Consider the following 21,741-nt stretch of genomic DNA (forward strand, 5'->3'; position numbering starts at 1 on the left):
ACAACCTTATCTACTTGATTCCCAACTTTCAGGGATCTATGTACACATACACCTAGATCCCTCTGCTCCTCCACTCTATTCAAAGTCCTCCCGTTAGCCCTATACTCAACACATCTGTTATTCCTACCGAAATGGATTACCTCACACTTCTCCGCATTAAACTCCATCCGCCACCTCGCGGCCCAGCTCTGCAACCTGTCCAAGTCACCCTGCAAACTTCGACACCCTTCCTCACAATCTACCACACCTCCGACTTTGGTGTCATCAGGTAGTAGGAGAGTTGGGTACAATTTTGTCTTTTAAAAAGCATTTGGATAGCTTTATGGGTAAGATGGGTATAGAGGGATATGGGCCAAATGCGGGCAATTGGGATTAGCTTAGGGGTTTAAAAAAAAAGGGTGGCATGGACAAGTTGGGCAGAAGGGCCTGTTTCTATGCTGTAAATTTCTAAGACTCTATGATTCATAGAATGCCTACTGTACACAAGAAAAACAGAACACTGATGATGATGACGATCAACACCATCATCATCATCATCATCAGTGTCCTGTTCAGCCCTTGAAGTCCTGTGGTGAAGCAGCAGGTGAGGATACACTGGGAGCTGTAGTCACGGACCTGCACGCACCAGGTCAAATGGTCGTTTTCCGCTGACCGAAGCAGCAGTGGAACTCGGCGTCTACCTGGGCGACTAAGCAGTCCTCTTCAGGAACGCACTGCTCGCTTCCGTAGAATGAGGAAGGGGCTAAAAAAGGTGCCCTAAACATTGCCTGCTTCACTACACCCTGGCCAGTTTACGGCGGCTGGCGGGGATCCCAACTTACGGTTGAACTCACAATATTAAACACAAGGTGACACCGCTCACCATTGGCACTTGGAACGTGTGCATGCTTTTGGGCAACCGTACAGCAGACAGACCAGAGAGAAGAACAGCCTTAGTTGCCAGAGAGCTTGCAAGATACAACATTGACAGTGCAGCCCTGAGTGAAACTTGTCTTGCCAACGTAGGTCAGTTGACTGAAACTGGAGGTGGATACAATTTTTTCTGGAGCGGTCGCGGTAGCGATGAGCGTCGTGATGCTGGAGTTGGATTCGCCGTCAGGAATCACCTTGTTCAGAAACTTGATAGTCTGCCCAAGGGTGTGAATGATCGCTTATGACATTACAGCTTCCTCTGCAGAACAGAAGCCAAGCCACCCTGATCAGCGCCTTTGCCCCCCCAGTGAATAAACCTGACGAGATGAAAAACAAGTTCTACGAAGAACTAGACGCCGTACTATCAGCAGTGAAAAGTACCGACAAGCTGATCTTGCTTGGCGATTTCAATGCAAGAGTAGGGTGGAACTCTGCAATCTGGCAGGGAGTCATTGGGAGGCATGGTGTGGGCAAGTGTAACAGTAATGGCCTACTCTTATTGAAGATCTGTGCAGCACACGGCCTCCTCATCACCAACACAACCTTCCGTCTGCCTATGCATAACCTGGATTCACCCCCGCTCTAACCATTGGCATCTTGACTACACAATCCCACCCAGGCCCTTTTCCCATTACGGCACACATTTACCTTGCTAATCCCGCTGACACTAGGGTTAATGTAGCATAACCAATCAATCCAACCCGCACAGCTTTGGACTGTGGGAGGAAACTGAAGCACTTGGAGAAAATCCACATAGATACAGGGAGAAAGTGCAAACTCCACACAGATACTGAACCGAGGCTGGAATTGAACATGGGTCTCTGGCACTCTGAGGCATCAGTGCCTGGGTGTCTGGTGCTGTGAGGCAACAGTGTTAACCACTATGTCACTGTGCTGCCAGGGCCTCTGGGTTACTGATCCAGTGACATCACCACTATGCTGCCATCTTCCCCTGAGGGTCTAGGAAGAGTGCCCTGCAGTAACCATCACCATAAAGCAGACTGGGAAAAAGCACCGGAAGCTGGAGTGAAAGCGGATCTGGTGGGGAGTGGCTGATCAGAACAGCGAGGACATAAGAAGAAGAGCAGCACAACGAACCTTCACTGAATCCAGAGACAGAGTCCTGAGGTGATGTCAGGATTCAGCAAATGCTGCAGGGTAAGGGGGAGCAGTTGATTGGTGAGTAAAGTTGGGAGACTTGGAATTGGCTGGTAAGGAACTGATCCTAAATAGCAATAATTTAGAAATATGTAATTTTAAGGGATTAACTGAGAAGCAGGTGGATTGGCCCATGCTAAATTCTCCCTCAGTGTGCCTGAACAAGTGCTGGAGCGGGCAACTAGGGGATTTTCACAGTAACTTCATTGCAGTTGTGATTTTACAGTGTCTGTAAGGAATGTATTTTAAGCATATTCTCTTCAGTTATCAGCAGGACACAACTCCAGGTTAAAATCCAACAGGTTTATTTGGAATCACGAGCTTTCAGAGTGCTGCTCCTTCAATAGGTGAGTGATTCCAAATAAACCTGTTATACTTTATCCAGATAAATGCAAGGTGATGCATTTTGGTAGAACTAATGTAGGGGGGAGTTATACAGAACCATCAAGAGTATAGAAACACAGAGGGACCTAGGTGTGCAAGTCCTCAAATCCTTGAAGGTGGCAGCACAGGTGGAGAAGGTGGTGAAGAAGGCATATGGCATGCTTGCCTTTATAAGATGGGGTATAGAGTATAAAAACTGGAGTATGATGTTGCAGCTGTATAGAAAGTTGGTTAGGCCACATTTGGAGCACTGCGTCCAGTTCTGGTCGCCACACTACCAGAAGGACGTGGAGGCTTTGGAGAGAGTGCAGAGGAGGTTTACCAGGATGTTACCTGGTATGGAGGGTCTTAGCTATGAGGAGAGATTGGGTAAACTGGGGTTGTTTTCCCTGGAAAGATGGAGAATGAGGGGAGACCTAGTAGAGGTGTACAAAATTATGAAGGGTATAGATAGGGTAAACAGAGGGAAGCTTTTTCCCAGGTCAGAGGTGACGATCATGAGGGGTCTCAGGCTCAAGGTGAGGGGGGGTGAGGTATAACTCCGATATCAGAGGGACGTTTTTTACGCAGAGGGTGGTGGGGGCCTGGGATGCACTGCCAATTAGGGTGGTGGAGGCGGACATGCTTGGATCGTTTAAGACTTACATGGATAGTCACATGAGCAGACTGGGAATGGAGGGATACAAATGAATGGTCTAGTTGGACCAATGAGCGGCACAGGCTTGGGGGGCCGAAGGGCCTGTTTCCTGTACTGTACTGTTCTTTGTTCTTTGGTGTTGTGAAACTTCTTACTGTGTCCATCCCAGTCCAATTCCGACATCTCCACATCATGGTTATAAACAGGCATGGAGCTGTCTGTCTTTTATATTGCTAGAGTTTTGGTTTATTTTTAATTTGGGTCAAATGCAATTTCAGGGAATTTTATGACCCTTTTGAATTGTTGGGCGGGAGAATGATTGACAGGTCAGGCAGTTCTTCCACAGAAGAATCCAAGGATTCACTTTCAGCTTGGCTAGATAGAATTTGGCTTTTGAATTTCAGACTGAAAAGAGTGTTTTTTTCCCTCTCGCTGGTGTTAGAAGTTCTGCTGGCTAGGCAGAAGCTGTTAAGACTGTAAGCTGCAAGCAGTATTTCTGTGTCCCTCTCTGGGATTGGAAATTTAGTTCTTGGTGGCTGGTTAACTAGTAACCAGAGACAAAGAGTGCCTCTGTCTCTTGAGGTATGCTGAAAGTATCAGGGTCGGAAGACCTCAGCATTTTCAATTCACCATCTAAAGAAGTAGATCACAGAGGGGGTAGAAAGCTGCAAAATTCAGCATCAGGTGAATATACTTTCTTTGTTAAGCTTGGAATGGAGGTGTATGTTGATCGGGGTAGTTGTGTTGTAGCAGTATTCATAGCTGTTAAAGTTAATGCAATATCATGGTTGTTCTTTTTCTTGTTTGTAATTGGTAAAAGTTATTGCTAATTTTCTTTCTGTATGTTAATTGTATTCTTAAGAAAACTGTTCAATAAAAGCTCTCTAATGGGTCATTTGAATCATATCTGGAGTGAAACATCTTCACCGGAATTCTACTGCCTCGCCTGCCATGGAATCGGAGTGGCAGGAATTAGACAACAGAAATGTCTTTTGATCTTGGGCAGGAATTTCCAGTCTCACTCGAATGAAGCTGTGAAACCCTGCCCCTTATGCCTACTGTGTTAAACTCCAAAGTGCAAAATTTATGGTTTAGGCTGACTCCACAAAACAACTTGCAGTCTCTGACCTGGATTATAACACAGTGTTGATGTAAGCCAACTTGTGGCATTGATAAATAAACTCTAAATAAACATTTAAAATGAAAGCCAGCATAATAACATGATAAGTAATTATCATAAGTCACACAAGGTTAATTAGGCTGAGTAGAATTTGGCAAGGAGACTATGTTAAGGTAAAAAGAGTATCTTTTAACACTAAATAATTGGAAAAGTTAGCAATTAAGATTATACAGGCATCCAAGATGATCATACATGTAGGAAGTGCTCCCAAATGTAGAAACTTGAGCTCCAATTTCCTGAGTGGCAGCTGGAGACACTATGGTACAGCTGCAAAGCTGAAAGGTACATGGTAGCACGTTTATTGATGTGGTCACACCACAGCTCAAGATACTGAAAGAAAGGTGAGGAAATCCATTTTAGAAACTGGTTCCTCAAGGGAGTGCAGGCAGAGCCAAGCTTCTAGCAACACAAGCAGCCTGATTGTACAGAATGGGAGGAAGAAGGAAGATGGAGCAAGAGGGGATTCATAGAAACTAGAAGTGGGAGTAGGCCACTGGTCCTTCGAGCCTGCTGTGCCAATCATTTTGATCATGGCTAATTGTCAAATTACATATCCTGATTCCCCCCTTCCTCTTGATTCCCTTGATCCCTTTAACCTCAAGAGCTTTTATCTAATTTTTTCTTGAAATCAGACACCATTTTAGCCTCAACTACATTCTGTGGGAGTGAATTCCACTTATTCATCACCCTCTAGGTGAAGAAATTTCTTCTCGTCTCAGTTCTAAAAGGTTTGCCCCTTATCCTCAAACTATGACCCTAGTTCTGGACATCCCTAGCATTGGGAGCATTCTTTTTGAATCTACCCTGTTAGAATATTACAAGTTTCTATGAGATCCTCCCTCATCTTTTGAACTTCAGTGAATATAATCCTAACCAATTTAGTCTCTCCTCATATGACAGACCTTCCATCTGGGATCAGCCTGGTAAACCTTCACTATACTCCCTCGATAGCAAGGACATCCTTCCTCAGATAAGGACCCCAATATTACAGTCATAGAGGTTTACAGCATGGAACAGGACCTTTGACCCAACTTGATCATGCCACCCTTTTTTTTTAAATACCTAAGCTAATCCCAATTGCCCACATTTGGCCCATGTCCCTTTATATTTGTTGTGCCCATGTAACTATCTAAATGTTTTTTAAAAGATAAAATTGTACCCACCTCTACTACTACCTCTGGCATCTTGTTCCAGACATTCACCACCCTCTGAAAAAATTGCCCCTCTGTATCTCCTCCCCACCCCTCACTTTAAACCTATGCCCTCTAATTTTAGACTCCCCTACCTTTGGGAAAAGATATTTGGGTGGCACGGTAGCTCAGTGGTTAGCACTGCTGCTTCACAGCTCCAGGAACCTGGGTTCAATTTCTGGCTTGGGTCACTGTCTGTGTGGAGTTTGCACATTCTCCTCGTGTCTGCGTGGGTTTCCTCCGGGTGCTCCAATTTCCTCCCACAGTCCAAAGATGTGCGGGTTAGGTTGATTGGCCATGCTGAAATTGCCCTTGGTGTCCTGGGATACATAGGTTGGAGGGATTAGTGGATAAATATGTAAGGATATGGAGGTAGGGCCTGGGTGGGATTGTGGTCGGTGCAAACTCGATGGGCTGAATGGCCTCTTTCTGTACCATGGGGTTTCTATAATTTCTATATAAATATTGACTATCTACCTTGTCTATGCCCCTCATTATTTTATAGACTTCTATAAGGTCACCCCTCAGCCTCCTACATGCCAGAGAATAAAGTCCCAGTCTATTCAGCCTCTCCTTATAACTCAATCCATCAATTCCTGGTAGCATCCGAGTAAATCTTTTCTGCATTCTTTCTAGTTTAATAATATCCTTTCCATAACAGGGTGACCAGAATTGCACACAATATTCCAAGTGTGGCCTTACCAATGTCTTGTACAATTTCAACAAGACGTCCCAATTCCTGTATTCAATGTTCTGACCAATGAAGCCAACCATTCCGAATGCGTTCTTCACCATTCTGTCCACCTGTATCTCCACTTTCAAAAAGCTATGAACATGTACCCCAAGATCTCTTTGTTCTGTAACTCTCCCCAATGCCCTATCATTAACTGAGTAATATCAAGTAAAGTAGTGGACTTTAACTTTCCCAATATGGACTGAGACAGCCAAAGTATTAGGAGCTTGGATGGAGAGAAATTTGTTGAGTGTTATCAGGAGGAATTTCTCATTCAATATGTGGATGGCCCAACTAGAGAGGGGGCAAAACTTGATCTCCTCTTAGGAAATAAGGAATGGTAATGACTGAAGTGTTAGTGAGGGATCACTTTGGGACCAATGACCATAAATCCATTAGTTTTAAGATAGCTGTGGAGAATGATAGATCTGGCCCAGAAGTTAAAGTTCTAAGTTGGGCAAGACCAATTTTGACGATATGAGACAAGAACTTTCAAAAGTTGATTGGGGGAATCTGTTGGCAGGCAAAGGGATGGCTGGTAAGTGGGAGGCTTTCAAAAGTGTGTTAACCAGGATTCAGGGTAAACACATTCTTCTTAGAGTGAAAGGTAAGGCTGGTAAAAGTAGGGAACCTGGATGGCTCGGAATTTGGAGGCCCTGGTCAAGAAGAAGGAGGCATGTGACATGCAAAGGTAGCTGGGATCAAGTGGATCCCTTGAAGAGTGTAGAGGATATAGGAGTTGAGTTAAGAGAAATCGGGAGGACAAAAAGGGGACATGGGATTGCTTTGGCAGATAAGGCAAAGGAGAATACAAAGAAATTCTACATATACATAAAGGGCAAAAGCATAACTAGGGAAAGAGTAGGGCCTCTTAAGGATCAACAAGGTCATCTATTTGCAGATCCACAAGAGATGGGTGAGATCCTAAATGAATATTTCTCATCAATATTTACTGTTCAGAAAAGCACAGATGTTAGGGAACTTAGGGAAATAAATAGTGATGTCTGGAGGAGCGTACATATTACAGAGAAGGAGGTGCTGGAAGCCTTAAAGCGCATCAAAGTAGATAAATCCCTGACACCTGATGAAGCGTATCCCAGGACATTGTGAGAGGCTAGGGAGGAAATTGCAGATTCCCTAGCAGAGATATTTGAATCATTGACAACCACAGCTGTGAGGTGCCTAAAGATTAGAGGGTGGAAAATGTTGTGCCTTTGTTTCAGAAGAGCTGCAGGGAAAAATCTGGGAACTACAGGCCAGTGAGCTTCACATCTATAGTGAGTAAGTTGTTGGAAGGTATTCTGAGAGACAGGATCTACAGGCGTTTAGAAAGGCAAAGACTGATTAGGAACAGTCAGCATGGCTTTGTGAGTGTAAAATCATGTCTCAAATTTGATTGAGTTTTTTGAAGGGGCAACCAAGAAGGTAACTGAGGGCAGTGCAGTTGATGTTGTTTACCTGGTCTTTAGCAAGACCTTCGACAAGGTACCACATGGTAGGTTGTTGCATCAGGTTAAATCTCCTGGGATCCAGGGTGAGGTGGCCAAATGGATACAAAATTGGCTTGATGACAGAAGCCAGAGAGTGGTTGTAGAGGGTTGTTTTTCAAACTGGTGGCCTGTGATCAGTGTTGTGCCTCAGGGATTGGTGCTGGGTCTACTGTTATTTGTCTTTCATATTAATGATCTGGATGAGAATTTATGAGGCATGGTTAATAAGTTTGCAGATGACAGCAATATTGGTGACATAGTGGACAATGAAAAAGATTATCTAGATTGCAACGCGATCTTGAGAACAGTTGGGGAGGAGGACTCTGGAGCTGAGAGGTGTTGGTAAAGTATGATAGAGAGATAGAGATGCAGGTGATGGGGATTAATGGTGATGAAATGGGAGTTGGAGGAATCGGTGATTTGGAGAAGGGAAGTGATGGGGAGCAGGGGAGTTTGAAGAGGACTGGAAGAAGAGCAGATGTGGGGGGAGTATATGGGGAGATGTGTAGTGGGATGATGGGGAAGAGGGACAGATGAAGGTCGGGGTAAAGGAGAGGACTGGGAAGAAGAAGGGCTAGCAGGGGAAAAGACCAGATGATCATAGAATCCTACAGTGCAGAAGAAGGCAATTCAGCCCATCAAGTATGCACCGACCACAATCTCATCCAGATCTTCTCTCCATAGTTCCATGCATTCGCCCTAGCTAGTCCCCCTGACACTAAGGAGCAATTTAGCATGGCCAATCTGCATAACCCGTACATTTTTGGAATGCGGGATCAACCAGAGCACCTGGAGGAAACCCTTGCAGACACAGGGAGAATGTGCAAGCTCCAAACAGACAGTGATCCAAGCTGGGAATCGAACCCAGGTCCCTGGCACTATGAGGCAGCAGTGCTAATGACTGTACCACCATGCCACCCTGATGGGGTGGAGTGAGAGATGCGGAGATGTAGGAGATAGAGGAGGAAGTGGTCATTATCCGTGGCATTTTGTGTGGTCCCTCACTCATTTTCATTTCTGAGATCCTCTCCCAATAGTGGGGTGATGGCCAAATGGTATTATCACTACGAAAACAGAAAATGCTGCAAAATCTCAGCAGGTCTGATTGCATCTATAGAGGGAGAATAGAGCCAATGTTTCGAGTCTTGATGACCCCTCATCAGAGCTGATTTTGTTTTTGTTTTTGGTATTATAAGAACGTAAGAAATAGGAGCAGGAGTAGGCCATCCAGCCCTTCGAGCCTGCCCCGCCATTCAATAAGATCATGACTGATCTGAAGTGGATCAGTTCCACTTTCCCGCTTTCTCCCCTTAACCCTTAATTCCCTTGTCTGTCAAAAACCTATCTACCCGTGTCTTAAATATATTTAGGGAGGTAACCTCCACCACTTCAACGGGCAGAGAATTCCAGGGATTCACCACCTTTTGAGTGAAGAAGTTCCTCCTCAACTCTGTTCTAAACTGTCCGCCCCTTATCTTGAGGCTGTGCCCTCTAGCCCTGCTGTCCTTTCTGAGCGGGAAGAATCTCTCTACCTCTACCCTATCCGTCCCTTTCATTATCTTATACGTCTCTATAAGATCCCCCCTCATCCTTCTAAACTCCAACGAGTACAGACCCACTAGACTATTACTAGACTACTTATCACTAGACTATTAATCTACAAACTCAACTCATGTTCTGGGGACCCTGGTTGAATCCCACCACGACAGATTAAAATCAATAAAAAAAATCTGGCATTGAGAATCTACTGATGATCATGAAACCATTGTCGATTGTCGGAAAACCCATTTAGTTCACTAATGTCCTTTAGGGAAGGAAGTCTGCCGTCCTTACTTGGTCTAGGCTCCATGTGACTCCAGAGTCCACAGCAATGTGATTGACTCTCAGCTGCCCTTGGACAACTAAGGATGGGCAATAAATGCTGGACAGCCAGCAATCCCCGTATCTCATGAATAAAAAAGACATCATGATGAATGTAGCCGCTGAATTTCAACCAGTGCTTACCAGTCCCACTCCAAAAACCAATGAATAAGATTTTAAGTGGTCTCTCTGGTGTACAATGTTACCTGGATGATATTCTAAATACAGGGTCCAGTGAACAATTTTGAATAATTTAGAGGCAACATTGTAATGTCTTCAAGTAGATGGTCTGTGTATCAAGAAAGCAAAATCAGTCCAGTATTTGGGTCATGTTATTGATAGTAAAGGCCTCCTTAAAGCACCTAAACAGATAGAAGCTATTTTAGAAGCACCACATCCAATGAAGGTGAAGCAGTGGAGATCCTTTCTAGGATTAGTAAATTATTATGGCAAACTTATTCCGAACAGCTACATTATTGAAACCATTACACAACACAGTGGTTAGCACTGCTGCCTCACAGCTCGTGACCTAGGTTCAATTCCCAGCTTGGGGCACTATCTGTGTGGAATTTACATGTTCTGCCTGTGTCTGCATGGGTTTCCTCTGGGTGCTCTGGTTACCTCCCACACTCCAAAAGATGTGGGTTAGGTGGATTGGCCTGATAAGTTGCTACTTATTGTCCCAGGATGCGTAGGTTAGAGGAATTAGCGGGGTAAATATGTGGGGTTACAAGGATAAGGCCGAGATAGGATTGTTGTCGGTGCAGATTCGATGGGCTGAATAACTTGTTTCTGCACTTTAGGGATTCTATGATAATTTACTCTGTGTGAAACAGTCATGGGACGGGACAACAATGTGAGAAAGCATACATGGGTGTCAAAGATGCTTTGCAGAAATCTGAAGTATTGGTTAATTTTAATCTAAAACCACATTTACTACTTGCTTGCGACGCTTCACCATATGGAGCAGTTTCACATTTCATGCCTTCAGGAGAACAACCAATAGCTTTTGCTTCATCTATTCTGACTAGTGCCGAATCAAATATGCTCAGCTAGAAAACAAAGCATTGAAAATAATTTTTGGCATATAAAAGTTTCATCATTAAATGCTAAGAGATGTTAAGTCTCTAGAGGAGTATAAGGCTTGTAGAAAGGAGCTTAAAAAGGAAATTAGGAGAGCCAGAAGGGAACATGAGAAGGCCTTGGCGGGTAAGATTAAGGAGAATCCCAAGGCGTTCTACAAATATGTGAAGAGTAAAAGGATGAGAAAAGAAGGGATAGGAGCTATAAAAGGTGAAAGGGGAAAAGTCTGTGTGGAACCGGAAGAAATGGCAGAGGTGCTTAATGAGTACTTTGCCTCGGTATTCACGGTGGAAAGTGATCTGGGAAGTTGTACTACAGGTTTGCGGCAGACTGAAAAGACTGAGTATGTGGATACTAAGAAAGAGGATGTGTTGGAACTTTTAAATTCTATCAAGATAGATAAGTCGCCTGGACCAGATGGGATATACCCCAGGTTGCTGTGGGAGGTGAGGGAAGTGATTGCAGAGCCCCGGCGATGATCTTTGCATCGTCGATGGAGACAGGAGAGGTTTCGGAGGATTGGAGGATTGCAGATGTGGTTCCTATTTTCAAGAAAGGGAACAGGGATAGCCCGGGAAATTACCGACCGGTGAGTCTGACCTCAGTGGTTGGTAAGTTGATGGAGAGGATTCTGAGGGACAAGATTTATGAGCATTTAGAGAAGTTTAGAATGATCAGGAATAGTCAGCACAGCTTTGTCAAGGCAGGTCGTGCCTTACAAGCCTAGTTGAGTTCTTTGAAAATGTGACTGAACACATTGACGAAGGAAGAGCGGTGAACGTGGTTTACATGGCCTTCAGCAAGGCGTTTGATAAGGTCCCCCATGCAAGACTTCTTGAGAAGATGAGAGGGCATGGGATCCAAGGGGCTTTGGCCTTGTGGATCCAGAACTGGCTTGCCTGCAGAAGGCAGAGAGTGGTTGTGGATGGGTCTTTTTCTGCATGGAGATCGGTCACCAGTGGGGTGCACCAGGGATCTGTTGCAGTGTGACATAAATAGGATGCAAGATTGGGCGGAGAAGTGGCAGATGGACTTCAATGTGGATGAATGTGTAGTGGTCCATTTTGGCAGGTCCAATGGGATGAAGGAGTACAATATCAAGGGTAGGAGTCGTAGCTGATTTGAAGAGCAGAAGGATCTTGGGGTCCGGGTCCATAGGACTCTTAAATCGGCCTCGCAGGTGGAGGATGTGGTTAAGAAGGCGTATGGTGTACTGACCTTCATTAATCGAGGGATTGAGTTTAGGAGTTGGGAGGTAATGCTGCAACTTTATAGGACCCTTGTCAGACCCCATTTGGAGTACTGTGCGTTGTTCTGGTCGCCTCACTACAGAAAGGATGTGGAAGCTATTGAGAGGGTGCAGAGGAGATTTACAAGGATGTTGCCTGGATTGGGAGGCATGCCTTATGAAGATAGGTTGAGGGAGCTAGGTATCTTCTCCCTGGAGAGACGAAGGTTGAGAGGCGACCTGATAGAGTTTATAAAATGTTGAGAGGAATAGATAGGGTGGATTCTTGGAGGCTATTTCCCAGGGCTGAAATGGTTGCTACGAGAGGACACAGGTTTAAGGTGCTGGGAAGCAAGTACAGAGGAGATGTTAGGGGAAAGTTTTTCACTCAGAGGGTAGTGAGTGAGTGGAATCGGCTGCCATCGGTGGTGGTTGAGGCAAACTCACTGGGGTCTTTTAAAAGACTTCTGGATGAGTATATGGGATTTAATGGCATTGGGAGTTACAGATAGTTCTATGGCTTGGTAGGTATAGATGTGATTGGTGCAACTTGTGGGCTGAAGGGCCTGTTTGTGCTGTAGTGTTCTATGTTCTAATATTTATATGGTTGTCATTTTCAATTATTAACTAATTATTGACCCTTTACTATTTTGGGCCACATAGAAGCTGTGAGGCCCCAGTCAATTGCAAAAATGATCATTGATCTTATTTACACACTCCTATGATATGAAGTATTGTCAATCAGAGTGTCATGCTAATGCTAATGAATTTTCATGCTTACCTTTACCTACTGAACAAATGCCATTAACTGGTTTTGCTAATGTTCTTTAGTTTTCACTGGTAGGTCGTTTGTTGTGACCTCTCAAATTCAGAGGCTTACCAGAAATGATCCAGTGATGGGGAAGGTGGTGAATATGGTATAGAAACATAGAAACCCCACAGTACAGAAAGAGGCCATTTGGCCCATCGAGTCTGCACCGACCACAATCCCACCCAGGCCCTACCCCCATATCCTGACATATTTGCACACTAATCCCTCTAACCTACACATCTCAGGACACTAAGGGGCAATTTTAGCATGGTCCATCAACCTAACCTGCACATCTTTGGACTGTGAGAGGAAACTGGAGCAGCCAGAGGAAACCCACGCAGAGATGAGGAGAATGTGCAAACTCCACACAGACAGTGACCCAAGCCGGTAATCGAACCCAGGTCCCTGGAGCTATGAGGCAGCAGTACTAACCACTGTGCTACCATGCCGCCGGGAGGTTGGGGAGTGGCAGCATAGGAGGACTGGGGAGGAGGGGGCATGAGGAGCAAAGGGAGATGGCAGGAGAGGGGGAAGAGAGAGAGAGAAAGATGATGGAGAGACAGAGATGATGGGGAGGGGGCAGAGTTAGACGATGGGGAGGGGGCAGAGACATGATGGGGAGGGGGCAGAGACGGAGATTATGGGGAGGGGGGCAGAGACAGATGATGGGGAGAGAGATTTGGTGGGGGGAGAGATGATTGATTGGGGAAGAGATGATTGATTAGGGGAGAGATGATTTGGGGGGAGAAGTGATTTGGGGGGAAGAAATGATTTGGAGGGGACAAATGCTTTGAGGGGGGAGAGGTGATTGGGGGGGAAGAAAGGGTGCTAGTGACCGGACAAAGCCCGGGACCTCTTTCCCACGCCGCACTCAGAGTTGTCTCGGGAACTGATGGAAAGTTCTTGCTGTTGGGAAGGGGCGTGGGTGGGTGGCTGAGGCTGTCTGTCATCGCAGTGACTGAGTGACCAATGGCATCGCCTCGAACTCTTCTCCCCCCAACACTGGGAGAGAGGGCGACAGCTTTGACCGCCCCGGGGAGCCCAGTTGGCAGGTAAGGGAGAGGGGGAAGAGAGAGAGAGGCCCCACTTTCCCCGGGCCCTAGGACCGTTAGCCTGTCCCAGCCTGGCCTAGCCTAGCCGCGTGCTGTCCTGCCACCACCCCGCGCCGGGCTGGGCTGGTAGCTGGTTGATTGTTGCCCCTGGGGTGCCAGCCTCACCCCTCCCTCTGTCTCTCCTCCTCTTCCTTCCCTCTCACATTCAATATTGAAAGAAACAATAGCTAGAACGCATCATCCGCATCCTGATCTGAAACCATATGTGTCAAGAAAGCTTGAATTGACTGTTCAAGGTGGGTATTGTTTTGGGGAATTCGAGTGATCATTCCTCTTCGTCTGCATGGAAGAGTTCTTGAACAACGACCTGAAAGACATTGTGGTACGGTCCAGATGAAGGAATTAGCATATAGTTATTTTTGTTGCCCGGGTCTGGATGCTCAGATTGGAAAACAAGTGGGACAGTGTTGATCCTGTGCACGAATAAGAAATACACCACCACTGTCTGCTTTACATCTTAGGCTATTGACAATATCATTACACACTGCCTCTCCTGGGATGTGATTTTGTCCTATGATCAGAGATCAGTAGAAGGGAGCTATAGGCTCATAGTTCAGAAGAATAAGAGTTAATTTATTTGAATTCTATAAGATCCACCGGAGGTGTGAAAAAGGTTATTTGCTCTGGATGAAGAGTCTTAAACTCAAGGGAATAACCTCAGGATTATTGGTTTTTGATTGAGATGAATAATCTCTTCATTCGAAGGGTTGTGAATCTTTGGAGATTTCTACTCCAGTGGGATGTAGATGCTTAGTCATTGAGTATATTCAGAAGTAGAATTTTGGACTCTAGTGGCAATCAGGAGATATGGGGAGCGAGTGGGAAATTGGAGTTGAGGTCAAAGGTTAGCCATGATTGTATTGAATGGCAGGCAGGGCATGTTCGAAAGGCCAATAGCCTACCCTTGTTACGCTCTTATGTTCATTCATTCAGTGTTATACTAAGTTAGACTTCAGATATTTAACCACTGCCTTAACTGAGTTGCATGTTAAGATTAGTTCAGTTGTAAGAAACTATGCATTCAATGTAACATTCTTAAATTTGCAGTATAGTTTCTTTCCAGTTAAATGCTGGGTTGGGTCCATGAGTCAGTGTCCTGACTGGAGGTTCAATCATTTGCCACTTCTTTGTTTCTTTGACTTCTTCACAGCAGCACAATCCAACAGCAGGAATCTGCAGCAAAAGGATGAGCATTGCACAATATGAACTTAAGAAATGAACTTTAAGTTAAAAATATCATGGCACATACTTACTGAATGTTATTTAACCATCAATGATGTTATAGATTAGAGATCCTACTTCATTTACATTCTTGTTGCACATGATGCCACCTTCCTCTGATCACATTAATTATGGAGACTCTCCTACACTGTAGCGCAGTGGTTAGCACTGCTGCCTCACAGCGCCAGGGAGCCGGGTTTGATCCTTGGCTTGGATGTCTGCATCTTCTCCCAGTGCCTGCGCAGGTTTCTTCTGGGTGCTCCGGTTTCCTCCCACAGTCTGAAAGACGGGCTGGTTAGGCACATTGGTTAAGCTAAATTCTCCCTTAGTGTACCCAAACAGGCGCCAGAGTGTGGCAACTCGGGGAATTTCACAGTAACTTCATTGCACTGTCAATTTAAGTTTACTCGTGACATCAATAAACAAATGTTAAGTACTTGTTCTTGCCAGTGTACATTGCATCACCTCAGTTTTGTCTAACAGCAGTTCCTGTAGGAACTTCAACACTTCAATCAATTCAATTTTTCTGGTTACCAAAACACCATAATTTTACAAAGTAATTACGATATAAAATTAAAAGAGGACAATGCATGACTTTGAAAAGAGAACTAATAGTGTCTGTTTTCTTTCAACCTACTGTACTGTTTTCTTTCAGCTTACTTACTCATTTTTAAAAACACAAATGAGTGAGCTTGCACCAGTCAGCCAAAGTGAGATTTCAGCCAGAGTGAGGGTATCGGGAATTTGGAGCTGAGTGGGAATTCGATGCTGAGGGGAAAATGGTGCTGATCTTTGGGACAAATGGAAAGCTGAGGGAGACTTGAGGGCAAGTGAGAGATAGAAAGAAATCAAACCGTCACACCACAGCCAGCAGGTAGGTGATTGATGACTGGTAAATAGTTTTTTCTTTTTTCTCTTGGCATTGTACTTGTTGTGATAAGTTAACTTAAGGGTTAAGTCATGGCAGAAGACCCCAGTTCCGCGTCATGCTTCTCTTGTGTGATATGGGAATTCAGAGACCCTTCTGGTGTTCCTGTCTCCTTCATGTGTCCAACTGCAGCTGCTGTTAGACTGCTTGACGACTCTGGAGCTGAGGATGGATTCGCTCTGGACCATCCATGATGCTGAAGAAGTTATGGATTGCACATTCAGTGAGTTGGTCATGGCACAGATAAAAATTACTGAGGGAGATAGGGAATGGATGACCACCAGACAGAGGAAGAGTAAAAAGGCAGTGCAGGGGTACCCTGCAGTCATCTCCCTCCAAAACAGATATAGCATTTTGGATACTGTTGGAGGAGATGGCTCACCAGGGGAAGGTGGCAGCAGTCAACTTCATGGCACCGTGGCTGGCTCTGCTGCACAGGAGGGCAAGAAAAAGAGTGGCAGAGTTATAGTGATGGGGGATTCAATTATAAGGGAAATAGACAGGTATTTCTGCGGATGCAAACGAGATTCCAGGATGATATGTTACTCCTGGTGCAAGGGTCAAGGATGTCTCAGAGCGGCTGCAGGGCATTCTGGAGGGGGAGGGTGAACAGCCAACTGTCATGGTGCATATAGGCACCAATGATATAGGTAATAAACGGGATGAGGTCCTACAAGCTGAATATAGGTAGTTCACTAAAAAGAAAGACCTTAAAGGTAGTAATCTCAGGATGCTATCAGTGTCCGCCTAGGACATTGGTTCCAGTTCTGCCCAGATGTAGACCGTCCGATTTGTACTGGTTCCACCTCCCCCAGAACAGTTTCCAGTCAGACTAGTCAGAATAGGAATGTTAGGATAGCTGAAATGAATATGTGACTTGAGAAGTGGTGCAAGAGAGAGGGATTCAAATTCCTGGGACATTGGAACTAGTTCTGGGGGAGGTGGAACCAGTACAAATCGGACGGTCTGCACCGGGGCAGAACTGGAACCAATGTCCCAGGGAAACATTGGCAGAGGGATTGGCAGATAGGCAGAGGGATCTGGGTGTAAATGCACACAGGCCACGGAAAGTGACAGTGCAGCTGGAAAAGGTAGTCAAGCTTTGGAGAGGCTACAAAAACAATTAACCAGGATGTTGCCAGGTATGGAGGGCATTAGCTATGAGAAGAGGTTGGAAAAACTTGATTTGTTCTCACTAGACTGACAGGGGTTGAGGGGAAACCTGATAGGAGTCTACAAGATTATGAGAGGCATGGATAAAGTGGATAGTCAGAAACTTCTTAACCAGGATGGAAGAGTCAATTACTAGGTAGCATAGGTCTAATGTGCAAGGGCAAGATTTAAAGGAGATGTACAAGGCAAGTTTTTACACAGAAGGTGGTGGGTGCCTAGAACTCGCTGCCGGGGGAGGTAGTGGAAGTCACAATAGTGAATTTTAAGAGCGTTTTCACAAATCCATGAATAGGATGGGAATAGAGGGATATGGTCCCCGGAAGGGTCGGGGGTTTTAGTTCAAACAAACACCATGGTCAGTGTAGGCTTGGAGGGCCAAAGGGCCTGTTTCTGTGCTGTAATTTTCTTTGTTCTTTGGGAGTGTTTGTTGGTGCTGTTGGGGAGGGTTTAAATTAATATGGCAGTGGGGTGGGAACCAATGCAGGAAGTCAGAAGGAAGCAAAATGGGGATGGAAACAAAAGGCAGAAATTAGAAAGGTGAAAAGCAGAGCAACCAAAGACATATGCCAAAAAGGGCCACAGTACAGACAATGCATTTTGGAAGGTCTGAAGCAAGTAGGAATTATGCAGTAAATGGTAGAACCCTTAGGAGTATTGACAGGCAGAGAGATCTGGGTGTATACATCCACCAATCACTGAAAGTGGCAACGCAGGTGGATAAGGTATTCAAGAAAGCATACGGCATGCTTGCCTTCATCAGTCAGGACATTGAGTATAAAAATTGGCAGGTTGTGCTGCAGCTGTACAGAGCCTTAGTTAGGCTTCATTTAGAATATTGTGTTCAATCCTGGATGCTACACTACCAGAAGGATGTGGATGCTTTGAAGAGGATACAGAAGAGGTTTACCAGGATGTTGCCTGGTCTGGAGGGTATTAGATATGAGGAGAGGTTGGATAAACTTGGTTTGTTCTCACTGGAATGACAGAGGTTGGGGAGTGACTTAGTCGGGATTTACAAGATTATGACTGGAATAGACAGAGTGGATAATCAAATGCTCTTTCCTTGGGTAGAAAGGTCAAGTACTAGGGGACATAGCTTTAAGGTGCATGGGGAAACGTTTAGAGGAGATGTGTGAAACAGAGGGTGGTGAATGTCTGGAATGACTGATTGGGGAGGTGGTAGGGGCAGGCATTTAAGGGGCAACTAAATGAAAAGCGGAATGGATGGATTCGGGCTCTGTAAGTGCGTATTGTTTCTGTTTTAGTTTAGGCAGGTATCATGATCGGCACAGGCATGGAGGGCTGAAGGGCCCGTTTCTGTGCTGTACTTTTTTTTGTTCTTTAGCAAGAGTACAGAGACTGTGGAGAACTTAGTGAATGGGTCCAATAAAGCTAAGAGAAATAAAACAGGGACAGTGTACAAAACATGACCGGACAGATAGTGTGAGAAAGCAGGGCAGAAAACAAGGGAAGTTTAGATTAAACTGCATTTATTTCAATGCAAGAGGCCTGATGGGCAAGTAGATGAATTCGGGGCATAGATGGGTACGAGACTGGGATAATATAGCAATTACTGAAACTTGGCCAAGGGAGGGCAGGACTGGCAGCTCAATTTTCCAGGGTACAGATCCTATAGAAAAGATAGAACAAGGGATAAGAGAGGAGGAGGAGTTGCGTTTTTGATTAGGGAGAACATCATGGCAGTACTGAGAGGAGATACATCTGAGGATTTGCCCACTGTGTCTATATGGTTAGAACTTAAAAATGAGGGAGATCACTTTGATAGGATTGTATTACAAGCTGCCAAATAGCCAGCAGAAAACTGAGGAACAAATATGTAAGGAAATTACAGACAGCTCCAAGAAAAATAGGGTAGTGATATTAAGGAACTTCAAATTTCCCAACATTGACTGGGACAGCAATTAGGAGCTTAGATGGAGAGAAATCTGTTGAATGTGTTCAGGAGGAATTTTTCATTCAGTATGTGGTTGGCTTGACTAGAGAGGGCATTATTAAACCAGAAAGAGTGCAGAAAATATTTACTAGGATCCTATCAGGACTTGATGGTTTGAGTTATTAGGAGGGGCTGGATAGATTGGGATTTTTTTCCCTGGAGTGTAGGAGTGATGTTATGAAGTTTATAAAATAATAAGGGGCATAGATGAGGTAGATAGTCAACATCTTTCCCCAAACGTAGGGGAGCCTAAAACTAGAGGACATGAGTTTAGGGTGAGAGGGGAGAGATACAAAAGGGTCCGGGGAGCAGTTTTTTAACTCAGAGGTGGTGAGAGTCTGGAACGAGCTGCCAGAGGCAGTAGAAGAGGTGGGTACAATTTTATCTTTTAAAAAGTGTTTAGACAGTTACATGGGTAAGATGGCTATAGAAGGATATGGGCCAAATGTAGACAATTGGGACTAGCTTAATGGTAAAAACTGGGCGGCATGGACAAGTTGGGCCAAAGGACATGTTTCCATCTTGTAAACCTCTATGACTACGACAAATTAAATGCTGCAAAGGTCTCTGAGAACTTTGATGAAGGATCATCCAGACTTGCAATGTTGGCTCTATTCTCTCTTCACAGATGCTATCAGATCTGCTGAGATCTTCAAACATTTTCTGTTTTTGCAGCAAAGAACAAGAACAAAGAAAATTACAGCACAGCAATAACCCTCCAAACCTGCACTGACCATGCTGCCTGACTGAACTAAAACCCCTTACCCTTCTGGGGACCGTATCCCATCTATTCCCATCCTATTCATGTATTTGTCAAGGCGCCCCTTAAAAGTCATTACTGTATCTGCTTCCACTCCCTCCCCTGGCAATGAGTTCCAGGCACCGCTACTCTCTGTATAAAAAATCTCATACATCTCACTTAAACCTTGCCCCTTGCACCTTAAACCTGTGCCCCCTAGTAATTGACTCTTCCACCCTGGGAAAAAGCTTCTGACTATCCAGATAAGGTCCGATTATTCAACTCATACAACTTGTAAAGGTCCAGTTATTCTTCAGTTTTTTTTCATTCTTGAATACTAGCGTTTTTGTTTGAAGAAAAGTTTAATAACTTCATCTGAACAAGATTTCTGAAATGATTCCTCAGGTTTCCTTCCAGCAGAAACTGCAAGACATGGAAAAACAATTCGTTGGCTGTGTGCTAGCAGTGGCAATGGGGAAATGAAAGAGCTTGACTAAGATTTTCCATTGGAACTCGCCACAGTGGATGCAACAAGCCACTTTAATATCTACTGACTTCGATGGGATCAGATGATCCTGTCAACAGGAGTAGCTGGAAAATCCCTGCCCTGCTTTTTGTTCGGAGCACAAGACTAAATTCAAAATACAAAGTCTGTGATCAGGTTTTTGAATTAAGAAAAAACTTTAGTGAAGACATTAAAAAAGAAACTATAATTTCATCGAACATAGAACGGTACAGGCCCTTCATCCCAAGATGTTGTAAAGAATATGATGCCAAATTAAACTAATACCGTCTGCAAACCCTTGGTCCACATCCCTCTATTTCTTGCATATTCATATGGTTATCTAAAAGCCCCTTAAATGTCCCTATCGTATATGCCTCCACAACCACCACCCCTGCAGTGTTTTCCAGACAGCTGGGTTTGATTCCTGGCTTGGGTCGCTGCCTGTGTGGAGTTTGCACATTCTCCCTGTGTCTGCATGGATTTCCTCCAAATGCTCCAGTTTTCTCCCACAGTGCAAACATGTGTGGGTTAGATTGATTGGCCATGCTAAATTGCCCATTAGTGTCCTGGGATGCATAGGTTAGAGGGATTGGTGGGGTAAATACGAAGAGTTATGGGGAAAGGGCCTAGGTGGAATTGTTGTAGGTGAGACTTGATGGACCGAATGGCCTCCTTCTGCACTGTATTCTATGATTCTAAGTACGTTGGTTTACAGGAAAGGCCTAGGTGGGATCCTCTTTTGGACAGTCAGTGTAGACTCGATGGGCCAAATGATTTTCTTTTGCACTGTGGAGATTCTATGATTCTTCTATTCTATGATTCAAAGGTTTACCAGGTTGATTCCTGGAATGGCAGGACTGTCACATGAGGAGAGACTAGATTAAGGTTATATTCATTGGAGTTTAGAAGAGTGAGAGGGGATCTCATAGAAACTTCTAACATTCAAACTAGATTAGACAGGGTAGATTCAGAAAGAATGTTCCCAATGGTGGGGGAGTCCAGAACTAGGGGTCATAGTTTCAGGATAAGGGGTAAACCCTTTAGAACTGAGGTGAGGAGAAATTTCTTCACCCAGAGAGTGGTGAATGTGTGGAATTCACTCCCACAGAAAGTAGTTGAGGCCAACACATGGTGTGATTTCAAGAAATTTGATATAGCTCTTGGGGCTAAAGGGGAGGGGGGAATCAGGATATTGAACTCGATAATCAGCCATGATCAAAATGTATGGAGGAGCAGGCTTGAAGGGCCAAATGGCCGACTCCTGCTTCTAGTTTCTAAGTATATTTCTATGTCAGATATACTTCATAATCCGTTTTAACCTTAACATCTGTGTATATTTGTAAAACTAAAGGGGGGTGCATTGTCAAATAAACTTCCCTCCCCATTCCCCCACAGACACAGAGGATCCACCACACACATTGAGACATTCTCCACCCAGTAACC

The 21,741-nt window shown here is 44.7% G+C and overlaps 1 protein-coding gene across 1 annotated transcript in view; it reads right to left on the minus strand.

Moving 5' to 3' along the window:
* Window positions 1-14,332: 14,332 nt before the first annotated feature.
* The window catches only part of LOC145337709 (ubiquitin-associated and SH3 domain-containing protein A-like), a 169,569-nt gene continuing 162,160 nt past the window's right edge, over window positions 14,333-21,741 (minus strand). The window contains exon 14 of the mRNA XM_080182540.1: window positions 14,333-14,951. Within this exon, the coding sequence (XP_080038666.1) occupies window positions 14,814-14,951 (138 nt within the window). The 3' untranslated portion in view covers window positions 14,333-14,813. The remainder of the gene's footprint in view (window positions 14,952-21,741) is intronic.

The sequence above is a fragment of the Carcharhinus amblyrhynchos genome, unplaced genomic scaffold, assembly GCF_965287045.1.
Source record: "Carcharhinus amblyrhynchos unplaced genomic scaffold, sCarAmb.v2.hapA scaffold_65, whole genome shotgun sequence".
Lineage (NCBI taxonomy): Eukaryota > Metazoa > Chordata > Chondrichthyes > Carcharhiniformes > Carcharhinidae > Carcharhinus > Carcharhinus amblyrhynchos.